The sequence below is a fragment of the Nerophis ophidion genome, linkage group LG22 (assembly GCF_033978795.1).
Source record: "Nerophis ophidion isolate RoL-2023_Sa linkage group LG22, RoL_Noph_v1.0, whole genome shotgun sequence".
NCBI lineage: Eukaryota > Metazoa > Chordata > Actinopteri > Syngnathiformes > Syngnathidae > Nerophis > Nerophis ophidion.
This window is the reverse complement of record NC_084632.1, coordinates 9947305-9971437: the sequence shown is the minus strand read 5'-3', so window position 1 is coordinate 9971437 and position 24133 is coordinate 9947305. Positions and strand designations below refer to the sequence as shown.

Here is a 24133-nt window from a genome sequence, read left to right as displayed (position 1 = left end):
TACATGCTGTAAGTAGGTATGCACATTCATAATAACATGTCATATTTACATATTATATACTGTATACACTCACCAGACAACAGAAATGTCTTTTAGCACTCAGCAGAGAAGAGAAATGCAGAAAAAAGGTTGACAAGTGCTTTACTGTGCGAGGATTCAAACAGGATGACTTCCGGTCTGTGGGCGGGGCTTACAACAATCAATAGCAGATGAATTGATTAGGGCTTACTTGCCAATGACCAGTAATGTTCACCAGTAATGGCAAACTAAATAAATAATATTTGATTTGGGAGATGAGGACAAGTATTTCAAAAACAAATACATTAAAGGCCTACTGAAATGAGATGTTTCATTTAAACGGGGATAGCAGGTCGATTCTATGTGTCATACTTGATCATTTCGCAATATTGCCATATTTTTGCTAAAAGTATTTAGTAGAGAACATCGGCGATAAAGTTTGCAACTTTTGGTCGCTAATAAAAAAGCCTTGCCTGTACCGGAAGTAGCAGACGATGTGCGCGTGACGTCATGGGTTGTGGAGCTCCTCACATCCTCACATTGTTTACAATCATGGCCACCAGCAACAAGAGCTATTCGGACCGAGAAAGCGATGATTTCCCCATTAATTTGAACGAGGATGAAAGATTCGTGGATGAGGAAAGTTAGAGTGAGGCACTAAAAAGAAAAAAAAAAAGTGACGGCTCCGGGCGGTGGCAGTGGTAGCGTTTCAGATGTAATTAGACACTATTACTAGGATCATTCTGGAAACTCCCTTATCTGCTTATTGTTTTAATAGTGTTTTAGTGAGATTCTAAAGTCATACTTCTGCTCCTTTCTGATCATGGAAATGTATAAGAAAAAAAACAATGAAAGTGTCAATTATACGTGGCTTGTAAATATGCATTTTCATGAAAGGAAAAAAAATAAATGATGATGATGATGATACTTGAAATTCGGATGGCTGCGGTGAACGCCAGTGTCTCAGAGAGAAGCCAATGCAGGAGCCAAGATCATAGATGCCTTTTTGACAGCTCCAGGAGGCGGTCCCATAATCCACTGAAGTCTCCGGTAAGAGCTGACTTAATACCACAATTTTTCCATCCAAAAACTTGCTGGTTGACGTAGAGAAACATGTTCGCTTGACCGCTTTGTGTTAAAGCTTCACAACAAAGAAACACCGGCTGTGTTTCGGTTGCTAAAGGCAGCTGCAATCCACTAACAGCATTCTTCTTTATAGTCTCCATTATTAATTGAACAAATTGCAAAAGATTCAGCAACACAGATGTCCAAAATACTGTGTAATTATGCGATGAAAAGAGACGACTTTTAGCCGTGTGTGGTGCTGGGCTAAAATGTCCCCTCCAACCAATAACGTCACAAACACACGTCATCATTCCGCGACATTTTCAACACGAAACTCCACGGGAAATTTAAAATTGCAATTTAGTAAACTAAACCGGCCGTATTGGCATGTGTTGCAATATTAATATTTCATCATTGATGTATAAACTATCAGACTGTGTGGTCGGTAGTAGTGGGTTTCAGTAGGTCTTTAATGAATGAATTAAAAATAACGAAAGAATGATGCTAATGCATAAAATAATGCAATGTTATAGTTGCCATACTTCATTTCAACGTCGGTGGCGACATTAGATGTTTCCAGCAGGTGCACGATGTCGTGCTCTCCTCACGTGATGATCTCTCCTCTCCTCATGTTACAGTTAACAGGTGTGGTGACTGTGGGGGTGGGCATACCCAACACACCCACATGTAAAGAGGGAACTTTCCCCCACTTTGTTCTTGTCTTTCAACCGACTGACGGGCGTCACACTACTGTTGCTGTGACCTCTGACCTACATACCTCTCAGGGGCCCACTTTAGAGCTGGATATAAAGTCAAAAGGCTTGATAGAGCTGTGTGGAGAGGCGGAGCCAGCGAACGAGCAGGCGGGGCAGGGCACGCTGTAGCCCGGCCCAAGATGGCGGCGAGGAGGCGGAGAATGCGGTCGAGCGGAGAGGCCTGCCTGTTTATTAGGGACACTTATACACAACTCTCATATTTTTGTCTTGATTTGATCCGACTCTTGACATTTTCCAAGTCAAGTTGGAGAAAGTGCAGCTTTGGTGTTTGCAAGCTCAGATGGGATGAAGTCACTATCTCAGCTATTTAATGCTTGATTTGATGTGCAAGGTTCTTGCAGCTTTCCATCAATCCAATTCAAGATATGCTTCAATGAATTGGACTACTAGCTGTATCATCCTTTTTGACTTTATATCCAGCTCTTGGACTACCCCTTGACTTTATATCCAGCTCCTGGACTACTAGCTGTATCATCTTTTTTGACTTTATATCCAGCTCTTGGACTACCCCTTGACTTTATATCCAGCTCCTGGACTACTAGCTGTATCATCTTTTTTGACTTTATATCCAGCTCTTGGACTACCCTTTGACTTTATATTCAGCTCCTGGACTACTAGCTGTATCATATTTTCTGACTTTATATCCAGCTCTTGGACTACCCCTTGACTTTATATTCAGCTCCTGGACTACTAGCTGTATCATCCTTTTTGACTTTATATCCAGCTCTTGGACTACCCCTTGACTTTATATTCAGCTCCTGGACTACTAACTGTATCATATTTTCTGACTTTATATCCAGCTCTTGGACTACCCCTTGACTTTATATTCAGCTCCTGGACTACTAGCTGTATCATCTTTTTTGACTTAATATCCAGCTCTTGGACTACTAGCTGTATCATCTTTTTTGGCTTTATATCCAGCTCCTGGACTACTAGCTGTATCATCTTTTTTGGCTTTATATCCAGCTCTTGGACTACTAGCTCTATCAAGCATTTTGACTTCATATCCAGTTCTTGGACTACTAGCTGTATCATCCTGTTTGACTTTACTGTATATCTAGCTCTTGGACTACTAGCTGTATCATCCTTTTTTACTTTATATCCAGCTCTTGGACTACTAGCTGTATCAAGCATTTTGACTTTATATCCAGTTCTTGGACTATTAGCTGTATCATCCTGTTTGACTTTACTGTATATCTAGCTCTTGGATTACTAGCTGTATCATCAATTTTGACTTTATAGCCAGCTCTTGGAGTACTAGCTCTATCAAGCATTTTGACTTTATATCTAGCTCTTTGACTACTAGCTGTATCATCTTTTTCGGCTTTATATCCAGCTCCTGGACTACTAGCTGTATCATCCTTTTTGACTTTATATCCAGCTCTTGGACTACTAACTGTATCAAGCATTTTTACTTTATATCCAGTTCTTGGACTACTAGCTGTATCATCCTGTTTGACTTTACTGTATATCTAGCTCTTGGACTACTAGCTGTATCATCCTTTTTGACTTTATATCCAGCTCTTGGACTACTAGCTCTTTCAAGCATTTTGACTTTATATCCAGTTATTTGACTACTAGCTGTATCATCTTTTTTGGCTTTATATCCAGCTCCTGGACTACTAGCTGTATCATCCTTTTTGACTTTATATCCAGCTCTTGGACTACTAGCTCTATCAAGCATTTTGACTTTATATCCAGTTCTTGGACTACTAGCTGTATCATCCTGTTTGACTTTACTGTATATCTAGCTCTTGGACTACTAGCTGTATCATCATTTTTGACTTTATATCCAGCTATTGGACTACTAGCTCTATCAAGCATTTTGACTTTATATCCAGCTCTTTGACTACTAGCTGTATCATCTTTTTCGGCTTTATATCCAGCTCCTGGACTACTAGCTGTATCATCCTTTTTGACTTTATATCCAGCTCTTGGACTACTAGCTCTATCAAGCATTTTGACTTTATATCCAGTTCTTGGACTACTAGCTCTATCAAGCCTTTTTGACTTTATATCCAGCTCCTGGACTACTAGCTCTATGAAGCATTTTGACTTTATATCCAGCTCTTTGACTACTAGCTGTATCATCTTTTTCGGCTTTATATCCAGCTCCTGGACTACTAGCTGTATCATCCTTTTTGACTTTATATCCAGCTCCTGGACTACTAGCTCTATGAAGCATTTTGACTTTATATCCAGCTCTTTGACTACTAGCTGTATCATCTTTTTCGGCTTTATATCCAGCTCCTGGACTACTAACTGTATCATCCTTTTTGACTTTATATCCAGTTCTTGGACTACTAGCTCTATCAAGCCTTTTTGACTTTATATCCAGCTCTTGGACTACTAGCTCTATCAAGCATTTTGACTTTATATCCAGTTCTTGGACTACTAGCTGTATCATCCTGTTTGACTTTACTGTATATCTAGCTCTTGGACTACTAGCTGTATCATCATTTTTGACTTTATATCCAGCTCTTGGACTACTAGCTGTATCATCATTTTTGACTTTATATCCAGCTATTGGACTACTAGCTCTATCAAGCATTTTGACTTTATATCCAGCTCTTTGACTACTAGCTGTATCATCTTTTTCGGCTTTATATCCAGCTCCTGGACTACTAGCTGTATCATCCTTTTTGACTTTATATCCAGCTCTTGGACTACTAGCTCTATCAAGCATTTTGACTTTATATCCAGTTCTTGGACTACTAGCTCTATCAAGCATTTTGACTTGATATCCCGTTCTTGGACTACTAGCTGTATCATCCTGTTTGACTTTACTGTATATCTAGCTCTTGGACTACTAGCTGTATCATCCTTTTTGACTTTATATCCAGCTCTTGGACTACTAGCTCTATCAATCATTTTGACTTTCTATCCAGTTTTTGGACTACTAGCTGTATCATCCTGTTTGACTTTACTGCATATCCAGCTCCTGGACTACTAGCTCTATGAAGCATTTTGACTTTATATCCAGCTCTTTGACTACTAGCTGTATCATCTTTTTCGGCTTTATATCCAGCTCCTGGACTACTAGCTGTATCATCCTTTTTGACTTTATATCCAGCTCTTGGACTACTAGCTCTATCAAGCATTTTGACTTTATATCCAGTTCTTGGACTACTAGCTCTATCAAGCCTTTTTGACTTTATATCCAGCTCCTGGACTACTAGCTCTATGAAGCATTTTGACTTTATATCCAGCTCTTTGACTACTAGCTGTATCATCTTTTTCGGCTTTATATCCAGCTCCTGGACTACTAGCTGTATCATCCTTTTTGACTTTATATCCAGCTCTTGGACTACTAGCTCTATCAAGCATTTTGACTTTATATCCAGTTCTTGGACTACTAGCTCTATCAAGCATTTTGACTTTATATCCCGTTCTTGGACTACTAGCTGTATCATCCTGTTTGACTTTATTGTATATCTAGCTCTTGGACTACTAGCTGTATCATCCTTTTTGACTTTATATCCAGCTCTTGGACTACTAGCTCTATCAATCATTTTGACTTTCTATCCAGTTTTTGGACTACTAGCTGTATCATCCTGTTTGACTTTACTGCATATCCAGCTATTGGACTACTAGCTCTATCAAGCCTTTTTGACTTTATATCCAGCTCCTGGACTACTAGCTCTATGAAGCATTTTGACTTTATATCCAGCTCTTTGACTACTAGCTGTATCATCTTTTTCGGCTTTATATCCAGCTCCTGGACTACTAGCTGTATCATCCTTTTTGACTTTATATCCAGCTCTTGGACTACTAGCTCTATCAAGCATTTTGACTTTATATCCAGTTCTTGGACTACTAGCTCTATCAAGCCTTTTTGACTTTATATCCAGCTCCTGGACTACTAGCTCTATGAAGCATTTTGACTTTATATCCAGCTCTTTGACTACTAGCTGTATCATCTTTTTCGGCTTTATATCCAGCTCCTGGACTACTAGCTGTATCATCCTTTTTGACTTTATATCCAGCTCTTGGACTACTAGGTCTATCAAGCATTTTGACTTTATATCCAGTTCTTGGACTACTAGCTCTATCAAGCATTTTGACTTTATATCCCGTTCTTGGACTACTAGCTGTATCATCCTGTTTGACTTTACTGTATATCTAGCTCTTGGACTACTAGCTGTATCATCCTTTTTGACTTTATATCCAGCTCTTGGACTACTAGCTCTATCAATCATTTTGACTTTCTATCCAGTTTTTGGACTACTAGCTGTATCATCCTGTTTGACTTTACTGCATATCCAGCTATTGGACTACTAGCTCTATCAAGCCTTTTTGACTTTATATCCAGCTCCTGGACTACTAGCTCAATGAAGCATTTTGACTTTATATCCAGCTCTTTGAATACTAGCTGTATCATCCTTTTTGACTTTATATCCAGCTCTTGGACTACTAGCTCTATCAAGCATTTTGACTTTATATCCACTTCTTGGACTACTAGCTGTATCATCCTGTTTGACTTTACTGTATATCTAGCTCTTGGACTACTAGCTCTATCAAGCCTTTGACTTTATATCCAGCTCTTGGACTACCAGCTTGTGAACGACTCTTGCCGTCGTCGTGCGGGTTCCACGGACCATCAAGGAAGGTCATTGATTTTGAGCAGGTTTGACTCTTGTTTATTTTGCAATAAAGCTTTGTCTTCAGGTCGGATCGCTTTTCAGCTGCTCCTCTCCACTTATCGCTCACGGTCCGCTTTTCAGCCGCCGTCGTCATCCTCCTCGTCTGCTCTTTGCTTTCCTCCTCCTTCTCTCCTTTTATACATTGAGAGGAGATAAGTTGATTGTGTGCAACTCAGTATTCTTCTTCCTCCAAACACGACGAGTTGAGTTTATACCAAAATGGATACATGGATGATACAGCAGAGGATTGGGAGAATGTCATGTGGTCAGATGAAACCAAAATAGAACTTTTTGGTATAAACTCAACTCGCCGTGTTTGGAGGAAGAAGAATACTGAGTTGCATCCCAAGAACACCAGACCTACTGTGAAGCATGGGGGTGGAAACATCATGCTTTGGGGCTGTTTTTCTGCTAAGGGGACAGGACGAATGAATGAATGGGGCCATGTATCGTGAGATTTTGAGCCAAAACCTCCTTCCATCAGTGAGAGCTTTGAATGGTTGACCAAATACAAATTTTCCACCATAATTTACAAATAAATTCTTTAAAATTCCTACAATGTGAATTCCTGGATTTTTTTTCCACATTCTGTCTCTCACAGTTGAAGTGTACCTATGATGAAAATTACAGACCTCTGTCATCATTTTAAGTGGGAGAATTTGCACAATCGCTGGCTGACTAAATACTTTTTTGCCCCACTGTATACACACATATCCATACATATATATATGTATATATATATACAGTACATATAAATATATAGACATTATAATGTTTGTTGTAAATATTTTGCCACGTTTTGTTGTCATTTTCCATTTCCAGCAGAAGGATAGCCGAATAATCATTTGGTTCATCTTCATGGATTCTGATTTTGAGTCACTTTGTAATAACTTTGTGTCCGTCTTGCAAGGACAATCACTTTTTTTTTTTTGAAGGTCTTTAATCAAAACGTACAAAAAGAAAGCAAGGTGAGTCAACGACCTTTCGCGTGTGTTGGTTTATTCAATAATATACACAATAAAACATCATATATTTACATGTATCTACAATGGAGTACACAGGAAGACCAAAACAGTGCTTGTCGCTACAAAATAATGTTACAATAAATCATCACGTACAAATGGTAAATGGTCTGTAGGTATTATCCAAAGTTCTTTACACGACACATCACATTCAGCTTTTAGAAGGCCCTCAGTGCAAATATGAAGAGTTTGAGACACAAGAAGTCACTACCGATCATAGGATGTCATACAAAAAAAAAAAGGATGGAAAAAGAATCCCGATAAAAATCTGAAATGACGAATGGTGATGTATTGCTGTTCAATAAATGATGCTAATGCTAAAAACAATACCAGGTGTTTGTAGAGGTAACAGGTTGGAGGTCACTGTGAAGAAAGGCAGGTAGGTTTGTTGTGGTAACAACAATAAAGCACCCAGAACAAGTTTCCATCTAAAAGACCTACTGAAATTAGATTTTCTTATTTAAACGGGTACAGCAGGTCCATTCTATGTGTCATACTTGATCATTTTGCAATATTGCCATATTTTTGCTGAAAGGATTTAGTAGAGAACATCGACGATAAAGTTCGCAACTTTTGGTCTCTAATAAAAAAGCCTTGCCCTTACAGGAAGTAGCAGACGATGTGCGCGCGACGTCAGGGGTTGTACGGCTCCTCACATTCTCACGTTGTTTATAATCATAGCCTCCAGCAGCAAGTGCAATTCGGACCAAGAAAAAGGACGAGTTCCCCATTAATTGGAGCGAGGATGAAAGATTTGTGGATGAGGAAAGTTAGAGTGAAGCACTAAAAAAACAATTAAAAAAGAAAAAAACGGTACTGTGAGCGATTCAGATGTTATTAGACACATTTACTAGGATAATTCTCGAAAATCCCTTATCTGCTTATTGTGTTAATAGTGTTTTAGTGAGATTATAAAGTCATACCTGAAAGTCGGAGGGCTGCTCTGTGTTAAAGCTTCACAACAAACAAAGAAACACCGGCTGTGTTTTGGTTGCTAAGGGCGGCTGCAATACACCGCTTTCTACCAACAGCATTGTTCTTTATAGTCTCCATTATTAATTGACCAAATTGCAAAAGATTCAGCAACACAAATGTCCAAATTACTGTGTAATTATGCGATGAAAAGAGATGACTTCCAGCCATAAGTGGTGCTGGGCTGATATGTCCGCTACAACCCGAGACGTCACACAAACACGCGTCATCATTCAGCGACGTTTTCAACAAGAAATTCCGCGGGAAATCTACAATTGCAATTTAGTAAACTAAAAAGGCCGTATTGGCATGTGTTGCAATGTTAATATTTCATCATTGATATATGAACTATCAGACTGCGTGGTCGGTAGTAGTGGGTTTCAGTAGGCCTTTAAAGGCGCATTGAACCCCTGCAGAGCAGTGCTGAATGCTTACTTCAAAAGTAAAAACTCTGTTTCCATATGAGTTGGGAAATTGTGTTAGATGTAAATATAAACGGAATACAATGATTTCCAAATCCTTTTCAACTTATATTCAATTGAATGCACTACAAAGATAACATATTTGATGTTCCAACTCATAAACTTTTTTTTTTTTGCAAATAATAATTAACTTAGAATTTCAAGGCTGCAACACGTGCCAAAGTAGTTGGGAAAGGGCATGTTCACCACTGTGTTACATCACCTTTTCTTTTAACAACACTCAATAAATGTTTGGGAACTGATTGTTGAAGCTTTGAAAGTGGAATTCTTTCCCATTCTTGTTTTATGTAGAGCTTCAGTCGTTCAACAGTCTGGGGTCTCCGCTGTCGTATTTTACGCTTTATAATGCGCCACACATTTCCGATGGGAGACAGGTCTGGACTGCAGGCGGGCCAGAAAAGTACCCGCGCTCTTTTTTTACGAAGCCACGCTGTTGTAACAGTTGTCTTGCTGAAATAAGCAGGGGCGTCCATGACAACGTTGCTTGGATGACAACATATGTTGCTCCAAAACCTGTATGGACCTTTCAGCATTAATGGTGCCTTCACAGATGTGTAAGTTACCCATGCCTTGGGCACTAATACACCCCCATACCATCACAGATGCTGGCTTTTGGACTTTGCGCCTAAAACAATCCGGATGGTTAGTTTCCTCTTTGTTCTGGAGGACATGACATCCTCTGTTTCCAAATATAATTTGAAATGTGGACTCGTCAGACCACAGAACACTTTTCCAGTTGCATCAGTCCATCTTAGGTGAGCTCGGGCCCAGCCAAGCCGGCGGCGTTTCAGGATATTGTTGATAAATGGGTTTGGCTTTGCATAGTAGAGTTTTAACTTGCACTTACAGATGTAGCGACCAACTGTAGTTACTGACAGTGGTTTTATGAAGTTTTCCTGAGCCCATGTGGTGATATCCTGTAATGTTTGTCTAAACTTAAATGGGATTGTGCTGAAAATTTTAATTTTCCTGAAGGAACTCTCCTGACGGAATAAATAAAGTACTATCTAATCTAATCTAATCTATCCTTTACACACTGATGTCGGGTTTTTGATGCAGTACCGCCTGAGGGATCAAAGGCCCATAATATCATCGATTACGTGCAGTGATTTCTCCGGATTCTCTGAACTTTTTTATGATTTTACAGACCGTAGATGGTAAAATCCATAAATTCCTTGCAATAGCTCATTGAGAAATGTTGTTCTTAAACGACGAATTGCTTACAAAGTGGTGACCCTCGCCCCATCCTTGTTTGTGAATTACTTAGCATTTCATTGAAGCTGCTTTTATACCCAATCATGGCACCCACCTGTTCCCAATTAGCCTGCACACCTGTGGGATGTTCCATATAAGTGTTTCATGAGCATTCCTCAACTTTTTCAGTATTTATTGCCACCTTTCCCAACTTCTTTGTCACGTGTTGCTGGCATCAAATTCTATAGTTAATGGTTATTTGCACAAAAAAAAACATGTTTATCAGTTTGAACATCAAATATTTTGTCTTTGTAATGCATTCAACTGAATATGGGTTGAAAATGATTTGCAAATCATTGTATTCTGTTTATATTTTCATCTAACACAATTTCCCAACTCATATGGAAACGGGGTTTGTACACACTAACAAAGTTACATTTTCAATGGCAAAAAAGAAGTTGATTCAAAAAATACGTAGGTAAAGTAAGCCTCCACTTTCCCCAAAATGATGCTAATTGCTATTGACTGGCATTTGCAATTATCCGCACCATAACACAACATAAACACAACAGAACAAATACCCAGAATCCCATGCAGCCCTAACTCTTCCGGGTTACAATATACATCCCCGGCCCCCCCAACCCCGCCCCCTATAGTAGCCCGGAAGAGTTAGGGCTGCATTAGATTCTGGGTATTTGTTCTGGGTGTTTCCTGGAAAGATCGCGAGAGTTGGCAAGTATGTTTTTAGGGCGGGAAAGCCTTTCAAAGAAGGAGAATTCATTAAAAAGTGCATGTTACTGTTTTAAGTAATCTCACCAAGTTTCTGCATCCAGTGGCCCCCAGGTAAATTGAGTTTGAGACCCCTGCTGTATATGAAGACAAGATTTTGCTAATTGAAGAGACAATCCTGGCAGTCACCGCAGCCCTCCGACTTTCAGGTATGACTTTGTAATCTCACTAAAACACTATTAACCCAATAAGCAGATAAGGGATTTTCCAGAATTATCCTAGTAAATGTCTCTAATAACATCTGAATTGCTCACACTGCCGTCACCTTTTTTTTTGTGTTTCACTCTAACTTTCCTCATCCACGAATCTTTCATCCTCGCTCAAATTAATGGGGAACTCGTCGCAATTCTCAGTCCGAATTGCACTTGCTGCTGGTGGCTATGATTATAAACAATGTGAGGATGTGAGGAGCCCTACAACCCGTGACGTCACGCGCACATCGTCTGCTACTTCCGGTACAGGCAAGGCTTTTTTATTAGCGACCAAAAGTTGCGAACTTTATCGTCAATGTTCTCTACTAAATCCTTTCAGCAAAAATATGGCAATATCGCAAAATGATCAAGTAATACACATAGAATGGACCTGCTATCCCCGTTTAAATAAGAAAATCTCATTTCAGTAGGCCTTTAAAAAGGTTTTAAAACGCACAGGTTAGTTTTCTCCCGTCTGACATCCAAGAAGCTACAAGGGGCTATAGATGAAGTACTAAGTGCTGAAGTGGACCAACATGGTCGACGCTTTTCGCCGGCGAGGTCAGTGGGTCTCCAAAGTTATTCTATGGATGAAGACAATATTTCATTGACAATATTGTGATTGTGTCAGTAAAGCGGGTGACAAAAAGAGGATGTACCTTCTGGAAGTGCCTGTTTGAGCCCTTCTCCATGCGTCCTTACATCTGACAAAGGTAAGCTCCTGCGTTAAGTTGACCAAATGGGGATCTTTTCGACAGAACACCATCCTGCAAGGACAACAAATCCTTCTCACGTACTGTACGTACAGTAGTCTCATCATACTTTGCTTCAATTCAAACATACTTTTTCTGGCTCTCTCCAGCTCGTATGCGAATTTTGTGCACCTCCATGTTGGCGCTGTCCGAGTCTCCGGACCACCAAGAAGAAATCATCCTCAACATGCTGGAGGCGGACCAACCCTCTGACTCCTCCCACTTGAACGTCAACATCAACAGGTCGCCGATGTCCTTTTCCGTCACGAGCAGGAAGGAATGTGTCCTATTGGATGCTATTTTCTCCTTCCTGTCCAACGACAAGCATTAAAAGGTGTTCATTTTTTTTTTTCAACAGTGCACCAATAACCATAATAAAGTGGCATATTTTGCCCTTTTGTGACTTATTTCTCCAGTTCGACTTTGGCATAAAAAATGCAAAGGACCTAAGGCAGCGTGCAGATAAGATTGCTTTTAATACCAATACGCAAGGCAAAATATAAAACTTAGATACTAGCATAACTTATAGAGTAGCTGGAGGTTAACTTAGCATTAAAAAAAAACTATTGTGTAGAATGAACTAAAATTTCGCCAGGACTGGTGGGGTGAGATGGGAATAAGAGGGGGCGTGATTAGTGGCAGCAGCAGGTGGGGACACTAATCAATAAACAGAAACTGGTGTGTTCACTCAGTGCACCTAGCAAAAAAAAAAGTTAAAAATAAAAAGAGGAAAGGAGCACTGAGGACTTTATAGATACCGTATTTCCTTGAATTGCTGCAGGACATATAGTATGCGCCTGCCTTGAATTACCGCCGGGTCAAACTCGCTTCGCAAAATAATTAGCGCATGTTTAGTATTACCGGCGGGTCAAACTCGTGACGTCACGAGTGACACTTCCCCTGTCATCATTTTCAAAATGGAGGAGGCTGATTTCAATACCGGTCATTTGAAATCGCATAAAGGGAAGAAGATTAAGAGCTATTCAGTAGGATTTAAGGTCCAAGTTATTGAATACCGGTATGCTAAAAAGAACAGTAAGCAGCTATGTTTTAATAATATACCTCTGGAGCCGACGGTCCGACAGACAGGCAGGGCACGCTGGAGCCTGGACCTTGATGGCGGCGAGAGGACGGGGAGCGAGCGGAGAAGCGACCTGGACTGAGGTTTTATTTAAAAATAAAAAAAGTAAAACTGCTCAATCCATGTCCTTCCTTGGTGGTCCTGGGAACCCGCAAGACGACGGCTTGAGACCGTCACAATACCGTAGCTGCGTGTGTTAAATATGAGTCATCAAATGACTCCCGCCTCCTGGTGGTAGAGGGCGCTAGTGATCCTTCTTGTGACTACTCGGCTGCAGAAGAAGTGACAACGAGTGACGTGTATTGTGCTGGGACGGATATGACGCGGCGGGTGCACGACGGACACCTATGCTGGCTATGTAAACAACCGGGCTGAAATAAAGCATGTTCCAGTCCTAAATACCCAGTGTATTATTTATACAATTACACTTCCGGATGGCAGCGGTGGAATAAAGAGATCACCCACGGAGCAGAACGGGAGGGGGAGTTATCCAAGGATAATTCTGTCGTCGCCCCGCCCGCACATGAGGAGCCAAGCTAACTGATAGCAGCGGTGTGATAGCAGTTTTCTAAACTGGACTTTCAATCGAAGCAGGAGGTAATAAAGGACGCTCTCCATCGAGACAGAGAGACTTTTAAAACTGAAGAAATGTAAGGAAGACTGCTATAAACAAGTTATCGATGCTTTTGATCAGAAGGAGCTGGCATGGATTTCATTTATAAGTAAAGGTAAGATCATAATAACATTTTTTTTATTAAATGTGCTTTTTATGATGGTATCCTTACATCACACCTAATTTTTACTGCATGCCTTTGGTAAGTGCCGGAGTGATAAGAGGTTTTAAAATAATTAGCGCATGCTTACTTTTACCGCATGCCTTTGGTAAGCGCAGGAGTGAGAAATTAAATTAATTAGCGCCCCGGGCGGCAATTCAAAGAAATACGGTTACTATACTGAGGAGAATAATAACAAGCATAAAACATGAGACTTCTTCCTGTTTTGTTATGCTGCGGTTGCTACAAAGCAACTTAGACAACTTCATAGGATTGCAAGCATTTGTCAATTTTGTTGCCTAAAAATCATTAATAAAACTCGATAATAAAATAATAAAACAAAATTAATAATAAAAATTCATTTGTCCAAGACATCATTGTTCGTGTTTTTCCAAGTCAGCACAAACGGTTAACAGCAAACAACAGGACGAGAAAAAATACCGCAAGCAAAAAATGGCAAGTATTGAACACATCTTTTTCGTTTTTTTATGCATTCCAACTCCAACAACAGCAACAACACACCATTTAAATCTCGTAACCTACATATTGACCAAGTATTGGAAACATTGTTATTATAATCGCTAACTTAAGCAGCACCGTGATCGCAAAGCCCGAACTATAATGATATAACAAGTGCTTCCTCGCATTTGAGTTGGTGAAAATTAATTCTGGATTATAAATCATGCCTCTCACCTGGATAGAAGAAAGCTGTGGACATAAACCGAGAAAACAAGACAAGAAAATACACTTGTTTGTGGACACCTTTTTTTTTTAACCTGCATGAAAAATATTAGGATTATGATTAATATAAAGATCTCATCAGTCGGCATCCCAGTGAGAGCAGACATTGTACATTAAGTGATTGTTTTATTGTGCTTGTATTTCTTGTATAGCACTGAACAATTCTGCTGCAGTATGCTTAGTTCATCCTCCTTATATTCAGGCTCCAAAATATAAGGTTCTGGATCGTCATTTGTCCCAAAGAAGAGCTTAATGTCTCACTTTTTTTTGCAATTTTGCCTATCATCGTTTTTCTTTTTTTAAGCATTGTAACTTATGAATAAACAAAAGTCAGCTAACCAATCACAACGTTCGCTATTTCCTTCAAAAACAACACATGGCAGACTTCATGAGAGACAACAAAGACTACTTGGAGACAAATGATGATCCAGAATATACAAAGGACGAGTTACAAATTTTAGAAGCAGAGTGACAAGCAGACCTAACGCTTAGTAGTATTGCTAATTGCTAAACAATAAATACAAACTACCAAGAAAATAAAACAATCACTTATTGTAAAATTTCTGCTCTCCCTGGGGTGCCGACTGATGGAATATTTATATCTTCCCGTTTAGAGGAAGAATTAATCATAATCCGTAAGAAGGTAAAAAATATATTTTTTTAAATAAAAAAAATAAACGAGCATGTTTTCGTCTCTTCTCCTTAAATTGAATGTCAAAGTCGACCAACTTCTCGATTTATGTCTACAACCTTCTACTTTCCAGGTGAAAGACATGATTCATGATCTAAAATGAACTTTTACCGACTGAGAGGCAATGCAGCAGCTCACCGGCTCAATATGTCAACGGAGAAGCATAAGCTAGTTGGCTCTTGTGATCACAGCACTGCTAAAAGTAGTTCCTCGATGTTAATGCTTATAATCACAATACTACTAATATTTGGTTAACATAAAATGAATATTTATGTTAAACACAATAGAGTACTCCCATTTGCTGCATCGTTAACCACCTCCTACTAGCCGTATTTTACAAATTAGAATGCATAAAAAAATACAAATATGTGTTCTTGTCTTGAATAGGGATGGTGAATGATAAGCAAAAAATATATAGTCAATGATTAGCAGACTATCAATTTTTTTTAAGAGAGATTCTACAGGACACTCACAGTTTAAACTTCAGGTTTTCTGCTTCTCCTTTGGTTCCGAACAAGGAGACGCTCAGCGAGGGTTCCATCTCAGATCGCTTTATCTTACTGGAGAAATGGATCTTCAGCTGGTAGTGGTAAACTGTACACCAGAGACAGAGTCCCATCAGTAAACTGTACACCAGAGACACAGTCCCATCTGTAAACTGTACACCAGAGACACAGTCCCATCACTAAACTATACACCAGAGACACAGTCCCATCTGTAAACTGTACACCAGAGACACAGTCCCATCACTAAACTGTACACCAGAGACACAGTCCCATCAGTAAACTGTACACCAGAGACACAGTCCCATCACTAAACTGTACACCAGAGACACAGTCCCATCAGTAAACTGTACACCAGAGACACAGTCCCATCTGTAAACTGTACACCAGAGACACAGTCCCATCTGTAAACTGTACACCAGAGACACAGTCCCATCACTAAACTGTACACCAGAGACACAGTCCCATCAGTAAACTGTACACCAGAGACACAGTCCCATCTGTAAACTGTACACCAGAGACAGAGTCCCATCAGTAAACTGTACACCAGAGACACAGTCCCATCTGTAAACTGTACACCAGAGACACAGTCCCATCTGTAAACTGTACACCAGAGACACAGTCCCATCACTAAACTGTACACCAGAGACACAGTCCCATCAGTAAACTGTACACCAGAGACACAGTCCCATCACTAAACTGTACACCAGAGACACAGTCCCATCACTAGACTGTACACCAGAGACACAGTCCCATCACTAGACTGTACACCAGAGACACAGTCCCATCAGTAAACTGTACACCAGAGACACAGTCCCATCAGTAAACTGTACACCAGAGACACAGTCCCATCAGTAAACTGTACACCAGAGACACAGTCCCATCACTAAACTGTACACCAGAGACACAGTCCCATCACTAGACTGTACACCAGAGACACAGTCCCATCACTAAACTGTACACCAGAGACACAGTCCCATCACTAAACTGTACACCAGAGACACAGTCCCATCAGTAAACTGTACACCAGAGACACAGTCCCATCAGTAAACTGTAAACCAGAGACAAATTACCATCAGTAAACTGTACACCAGAGACACAGTCCCATCACTAAACTATACACCAGAGACAAAGTACCATCAGTAAACTGTACACCAGAGACACAGTCCCATCACTAAACTGTACACCAGAGACACAGTCCCATCACTAAACTATACACCAGAGACAAAGTACCATCAGTAAACTGTACACCAGAGACACAGTCCCATCAGTAAACTGTACACCAGAGACACAGTCCCATCACTAAACTGTACACCAGAGACAAAGTACCATCAGTAAACTGTACACCAGAGACACAGTCCCATCAGTAAACTATACACCAGAGACAAAGTACCATCAGTAAACTGTACACCAGAGACACAGTCCCATCAGTAAACTGTACACCAGAGACACAGTCCCATCAGTAAACTGTACACCAGAGACACAGTCCCATCACTAAACTGTACACCAGAGACACAGTCCCATCACTAAACTATACACCAGAGACAAAGTACCATCAGTAAACTGTACACCAGAGACACAGTCCCATCAGTAAACTGTACACCAGAGACACAGTCCCATCACTAAACTGTACACCAGAGACACAGTCCCATCACTAAACTGTACACCAGAGACAAAGTACCATCAGTAAACTGTACACCAGAGACACAGTCCCATCAGTAAACTGTACACCAGAGACACAGTCCCATCAGTAAACTGTACACCAGAGACACAGTCCCATCACTAAACTATACACCAGAGACACAGTCCCATCACTAAACTATACACCAGAGACAAAGTACCATCAGTAAACTGTACACCAGAGACACAGTCCCATCACTAGACTGTACACCAGAGACACAGTCCCATCACTAAACTGTACACCAGAGACAAAGTACCATCAGTAAACTGTACACCAGAGACACAGTCCCATCAGTAAACTGTACACCAGAGACACAGTCCCATCAGTAAACTGTACACCAGAGACACAGTCCCATCACTAAACTATACACCAGAGACACAGTCCCATCACTAAACTATACACCAGAGACAAAGTACCGTCAGTAAACTGTACACCAGAGACACAGTCCCATCACTAAACTATACACCAGAGACACAGTCCCATCAGTAAACTATACACCAGAGACACAGTCCCATCACTAAACTGTACACCAGAGACACAGTCCCATCACTAGACTGTACACCAGAGACACAGTCCCATCACTAAACTATACACCAGAGACAAAGTACCATCAGTAAACTGTACACCAGAGACACAGTCCCATCACTAGACTGTACACCAGAGACACAGTCCCATCACTAAACTATACACCAGAGACAAAGTACCATCAGTAAACTGTACACCAGAGACACAGTCCCATCACTAAACTATACACCAGAGACACAGTCCCATCACTAAACTATACACCAGAGACACAGTCCCATCAGTAAACTATACACCAGAGACAAAGTACCATCAGTAAACTGTACACCAGAGACACAGTCCCATCAGTAAACTGTACACCAGAGACACAGTCCCATCACTAAACTATACACCAGAGACACAGTCCCATCACTAAACTATACACCAGAGACAAAGTACCGTCAGTAAACTGTACACCAGAGACACAGTCCCATCACTAAACTATACACCAGAGACACAGTCCCATCACTAAACTATACACCAGAGACACAGTCCCATCAGTAAACTATACACCAGAGACACAGTCCCATCACTAAACTGTACACCAGAGACACAGTCCCATCACTAAACTATACACCAGAGACAAAGTACCATCAGTAAACTGTACACCAGAGACACAGTCCCATCACTAGACTGTACACCAGAGACACAGTCCCATCACTAAACTATACACCAGAGACAAAGTACCATCAGTAAACTGTACACCAGAGACACAGTCCCATCAGTAAACTGTACACCAGAGACACAGTCCCATCACTAAACTATACACCAGAGACAAAGTACCGTCAGTAAACTGTACACCAGAGACACAGTCCCATCACTAAACTATACACCAGAGACACAGTCCCATCAGTAAACTATACACCAGAGACACAGTCCCATCACTAGACTGTACACCAGAGACACAGTCCCATCACTAAACTGTACACCAGAGACACAGTCCCATCAGTAAACTGTACACCAGAGACACAGTCCCATCACTAGACTGTACACCAGAGACAGAGTCCCATCACTAAACTGTACACCAGAGACACAGTCCCATCAGTAAACTGTACACCAGAGACGCAGTCCCATCAGTAAACTGTACACCAGAGACGCAGTCCCATCAGTAAACTGTACACCAGAGACAAAGTACGGACCACTTTAAAAAATATGGTGGGCCAGACCTGGCCCCCGAGCCTTGTGGGAGACACATGTGCAATATGCCATGCTAACCGCTAAGCTAGAGCTGTTCAATGTACACAGGTGTGAGCGTAGCCATCCAAAAATTGACGGTAATGATACCAGGTATAGGATCAGTATATCGTCCTTGTTCTCACAAAAAGTCCTTTTATTGTAACTTTATCGAACTTTTATCAAGGTTTTACCATTGTTTTAAATCAAACATTTTTGAACAATGTGTCACAAGTGCTAGCTCCAACAGCAGAGGAGTAGCATGTTAGCTAACACTCACCTCTGAAAAGGCATGGACGCTCTGGTCCCGGTGTACATCTGAACGTTGTTGTCAGGCTTGCCACTGACAGTTTGTATTTTAGTTTTTCCTGTGTGTTAAGTATTTCCTGTCCTTACTTCCTGTCCGCACTCTTATTTTGGTTCAGCTTCCTGTTTGTCTCCCTGAGTGCTGTGTTCCCCTCAGCTGCGGCTGATTGGCCTCAGGCCACACCCGGTGTCAATCAGCCCAATTCCTATTTGTACCTGCTTTGTCTTCCAGTCAGTGCTGGATTATTGATTTGTCGATGTCACGTATTGCATGTCGCTTCTGTATTGTCGCTCCTGTCGTGTCGTGTTTGTAGCTTACTGTTTTTTGTTCCCTGCTTCCTATTTTGTCTTTTTACAACACGTAACAACTTCTGTTCCCTGTTTTGTTTATGCTAGCCTCAATGCTAAGCCTTTTGTTTTTGCTATCTTCCATGCTAAGCTCCTTTTGTTTGTGATCCGCCGAGTGTGTGCATTTTGTTGTACCCCTTTTGTTTGTTTTTGTTTAGTTTTAATTAAATCATGTTTTCTAATTTAATACCTGCCTCTATCTCTGCATCTTGGGGTTCACCACAAACTAACTCTGACAGTTTTAGAGTGTTAGCAAACACTCACCTCTGAAAAGGTATGGATGCTCTGGTCCTGGTGCACATCTGAACGTTGTTGTTAGGCTTGCCACTGACAGTTTGTTTGTGTTTTAGTTTTTCCTGTGTGTTTAGTATTTCCTGTCCTTAGTTCCTGCCAGCACTCTTATTTTGGTTCAGCTTCCTGTTTGTCTCCCTGAGTGCTTTGTTTCCCCTCAGCTACGGCTGATTGGCACCTGGCCACACCTGGTGTCAATCAGCCCAATTCCTATTTGTACCTGCTTTGTCTTCCAGTCAGTGCTGGATCATTGATTTGTTGATGTCACGTATCGTGATCCGCCTAGTGCGTGCATTTTGTTGTACCCCTTTTGTTTGTTCTTGTTTAGTTTTAATTAAATCATGCTTTCTTATTCAATGCCTGCCTCTATCTCTGCATCTTGGGGTTCACCACAAACTAACTCTGACAGTTTTAGAGTGTTAGCAAACACTCACCTCTGAAAGATATGGACGCTCTAGTCCTGGTGCACATTTGAACGTTGTTGTCAGGCTTGCCACTGACAGTTTGTTTGGGTTTTAGTTTTTCCTGTGTTTAGTATTTCCTGTCCTTAGTTCCTGTCAGCACTCTTATTTTGGTTCTGCTTCCTGTTTGTCTCCCTGAGTGCTTTGTTTCCCCTCAGCTACGGCTGATTGGCAACTGTCCACACCTGGTGTCAATCAGCCCAATTCCTATTTGTACCTGCTTTGTCTTCCAGTCAGGGCTGGATCATTGATTTGTCGATGTCACGTATCGTGATCCGCCTAGTGCGCGCATTTTTTTGTACCCCTTTTGTTTGTTCTTGTTTAGTTTTAATTAAATCATGCTTTCTTATTCAATGCCTGCCTCTATCTCTGCATATTGGGGTTCACCACAAACTAACTCTGACAGTTTTAGAGTGTTAGCAAACACTCACCTCTGAAAGGCATGGACGCTCTGGTCCTGGTGCACATCTGAACGTTGTTGTCAGGCTTGCCACTGACGGTTTGTTTGGGTTTTAGTTTTTCCTGTGTTTAGCATTTCTTGTCCTTAGTTCCTGTCAGCACTCTTATTTTGGTTCAGCTTCCTGTTTGTCTCCCTGAGTGCTTTGTTTCCCCTCAGCTACGGCTGATTGGCACCTGGCCACACCTGGTGTCAATCAGCCCAATTCCTATTTGTACCTGCTTTGTCTTCCAGTCAGTGCTGGATCATTGATTTGTCGATGTCACATATTGTGATCCGCCTAGTGCGTGCATTTTGTTGTACCCCTTTTGTTTATTCTTGTTTAGTTTTAATTAAATCATGTTTTCTTATTCAATACCTGCCTCTATCTCTGCATATTGGGGTTCACCACAAACTAACTCTGACAGTTTTAGAGTGTTAGCAAACACTCACCTCTGAAAAGGTATGGACGCTCTGGTCCTGGTGCTCATCTGAACGTTGTTGTCAGGCTTGCCACTGACAGTTTGTTTGGGTTTTAGTTTTTCCTTTGTTTAGTATTTCTTGTCCTTAGTTCCTGTCAGCACTCTTATTTCGGTTCTGCTTCCTGTTTGTCTCCCTGAGTGCTTTGTTTCCCTCAGCTGCGGCTGATTGGCAACTGGCCACACCTGGTGTCAATCAGCCCGATTCCTATTTGTACCTGCTTTGTCTTCCAGTCAGTGCTGGATCATTAATTTGTCGATGTCACGTATTGTGATCCGTCTAGTGTGTGCATTTTGTTGTACCCCTTTTGTTTATTCTTGTTTAGTTTTAATTAAATCATGTTTTCTTATTCAATGCCTGCCTCTATCGCTGCATCTTGGGGTTCACCACAAACTAACTCTGACAGTTTTAGAGTGTTAGCAAACACTCACCTGTGAAAGATATGGACGCTCTGGTCCTGGTACACATCTGAACGTTGTTGTCAGGCTTGCCACTGACAGTTTGTTTGGGTTTTAGTTTTTCCTGTGTTTAGTATTTCCTGTCCTTAGTTCCTGTCCGCACTCTTATTTTGGTTCTGCTTCCTGTTTGTCTCCCTGAGTGCTTTGTTTCCCCTCAGCTACGGCTGATTGGCAACTGGCCACACCTGGTGTCAATCAGCCCAATTCCTATTTCTACCTGCTTTGTCTTCCAGTCAGTGCTGGATTATATATTTGTCGATGTCACGTATTGTGATCCGCCTTGTTGTATCCCTTTTGTTTATTCTTGTTTAGTTTTAATTAAATCATGTTTTCTTATTCAATGCCTGCCTCTATCTCTGCATCTTGGGGTTCACCACAAACTAACTCTGACAGTTGTAGCGTGTTGGCAAACACTCACCTCTGAAAGGCATGGACGCTCTGGTGGTGGTGTACATCCGAACGTTGCGCACTTTGCGCACCTTGCTGATGGCGTAGCCCAGCGTGTTGCAGCGGCTCTTGCGGCAGCTGAGACACATGCCGCGCTGGAACATGTGGTTGTTGCCGCAGCGGTAGGCCGTGGGCGCCTCCTGCTGGTTGAGGAGGGAGTCGATGAAGAGGTGCACCGAGCGCTCGTGCTCGCACTTCAGCGCGTCGGTGATGGCTGCAGAAGAAGATTCCACGCTGGTCAAACACGGGAAGATGTTGCTTTTTCTACAAACCCCGTTTCCATATGAGTTGGGAAATTGTGTTAGATGTAAATATAAACGGAATACAATGATTTGCTAATCCTTTTCAACCCATATTCAGTTGAATATGCTACAAAGACAACATATTTGATGTTCAAACTGATAAACATTTTTTTTTGTGCAAATAATCATTAACTTTAGAATTTGATGACAGCAACACGTGACAAAGAAGTTGGGAAAGGTGGCAATAAATACTGATAAAGTTGAGGAATGCTCATCAAACACTTATTTGGAACATCCCACGGGTGTGCAGGCTAATTGACAACAGGTGGGTGCCATGATTGGGTATAAAAGCAGCTTTCATGAAATGCTAAGTATTTCACAAACAAGGATGGGGCGAGGGTCGCCAATTTGTAAGCAAATTGTCAAACAGTTTTAGAACAACATTTCTCAACGAGCTATTGCAAGGAATTTAGGGATTTTACCATCTACGGTCCGTAAAATCATCAAAAGGTTCAGAGAATCTGGAGAAATCACTGCACGTAAGCAATTATATTACGGGCTTTTGATCCCTCAGGCATCAAAAACCGACATCAGTGTGTAAAGGATATCACCACATGGGCTCATGAACACTTCATAAAACCACTGTCAGTAACTACAGTTGGTCGCTACATCTGTAAGTGCAAGTTAAAGCTCTACTATGCAAAGCGAAAGCCATTTATCAAAAACACCCAGGAACGCCGCCGGCTTTGCTGGGCCCGAGCTCATCTAAGATGGACTGATGGAAAGTGGAAAAGTGTTCTAATGGTTTTGATGAGTCCACATTTCAAATTAAATTTGGAAACTGTGTACGTGGTGTCCTCCAGAACAAAGAGGAAAATAACCATTTGGATTGTTAGAGGCGCAAAGCTCAAAAGGCAGCATCTGTGATGGTATGGGGGTGTATTAGTGCCCAAGGCATGGGTAACTTACACATCTGTGAAGGCACCATTAATGCTGAATGGTCCATACAGGTTTTGGAACATTATATGTTGTCATCCAAGCAACGTTATCATGGAAGCCCCTGCTTATTTCAGCAAGATAATGCCAAGCCACGTATTACAAAAGCGTGGCTTCGTAGTAAAAGAGTGCGGGTACTTTCCTGGCCCGCCTGCAATCCAGACATGTCTCCCATCGAAAATGTGTGGCGCATTATGAAGCGTAAAATACGACAACAAGACTGTTGAACCAATGAAGCTCTACATAAAACAAGAATGGGAAAGAATTCCACTTTCAAAGCTTCAACAATTAGTTTCCTCAGTTCCCAAACGTTTATTGAGTGTTGTTAAACGAAAATGTGTTGTAACACAGTGGTGAACATGCCCTTTCCCAACTACTATGGCATGTGTTGCAGCCATGAAATTCTAAGTTAATTATTATTTGCAAAACAAAATAAAGTTTATGAGTTTGAACATCAAATATGTTGTCTTTGTAGTGCATTCAACTGAATATGGGTTGAAAAGGATTTGCAAATCATTGTATTCCGTTTATATTTACATCCAACACAATTTCCCAACTCA

At 41.1% G+C, this 24133-nt stretch overlaps 1 protein-coding gene across 1 annotated transcript in view; it reads right to left on the bottom strand.

Moving 5' to 3' along the window:
• Positions 1 to 10851: 10851 nt before the first annotated feature.
• Positions 10852 to 24133, bottom strand: part of LOC133540548 (lipoprotein lipase) — a 29425-nt gene continuing 16143 nt past the window's right edge. The window contains exons 6-10 of the mRNA XM_061883232.1: positions 22307 to 22549; positions 15664 to 15784; positions 11996 to 12214; positions 11812 to 11919; positions 10852 to 11736 (exon numbers count right to left, since the gene is read on the bottom strand). Of these exons, the coding sequence (XP_061739216.1) occupies positions 11715 to 11736; positions 11812 to 11919; positions 11996 to 12214; positions 15664 to 15784; positions 22307 to 22549 (713 nt within the window). The 3' untranslated portion in view covers positions 10852 to 11714. The remainder of the gene's footprint in view (positions 11737 to 11811; positions 11920 to 11995; positions 12215 to 15663; positions 15785 to 22306; positions 22550 to 24133) is intronic.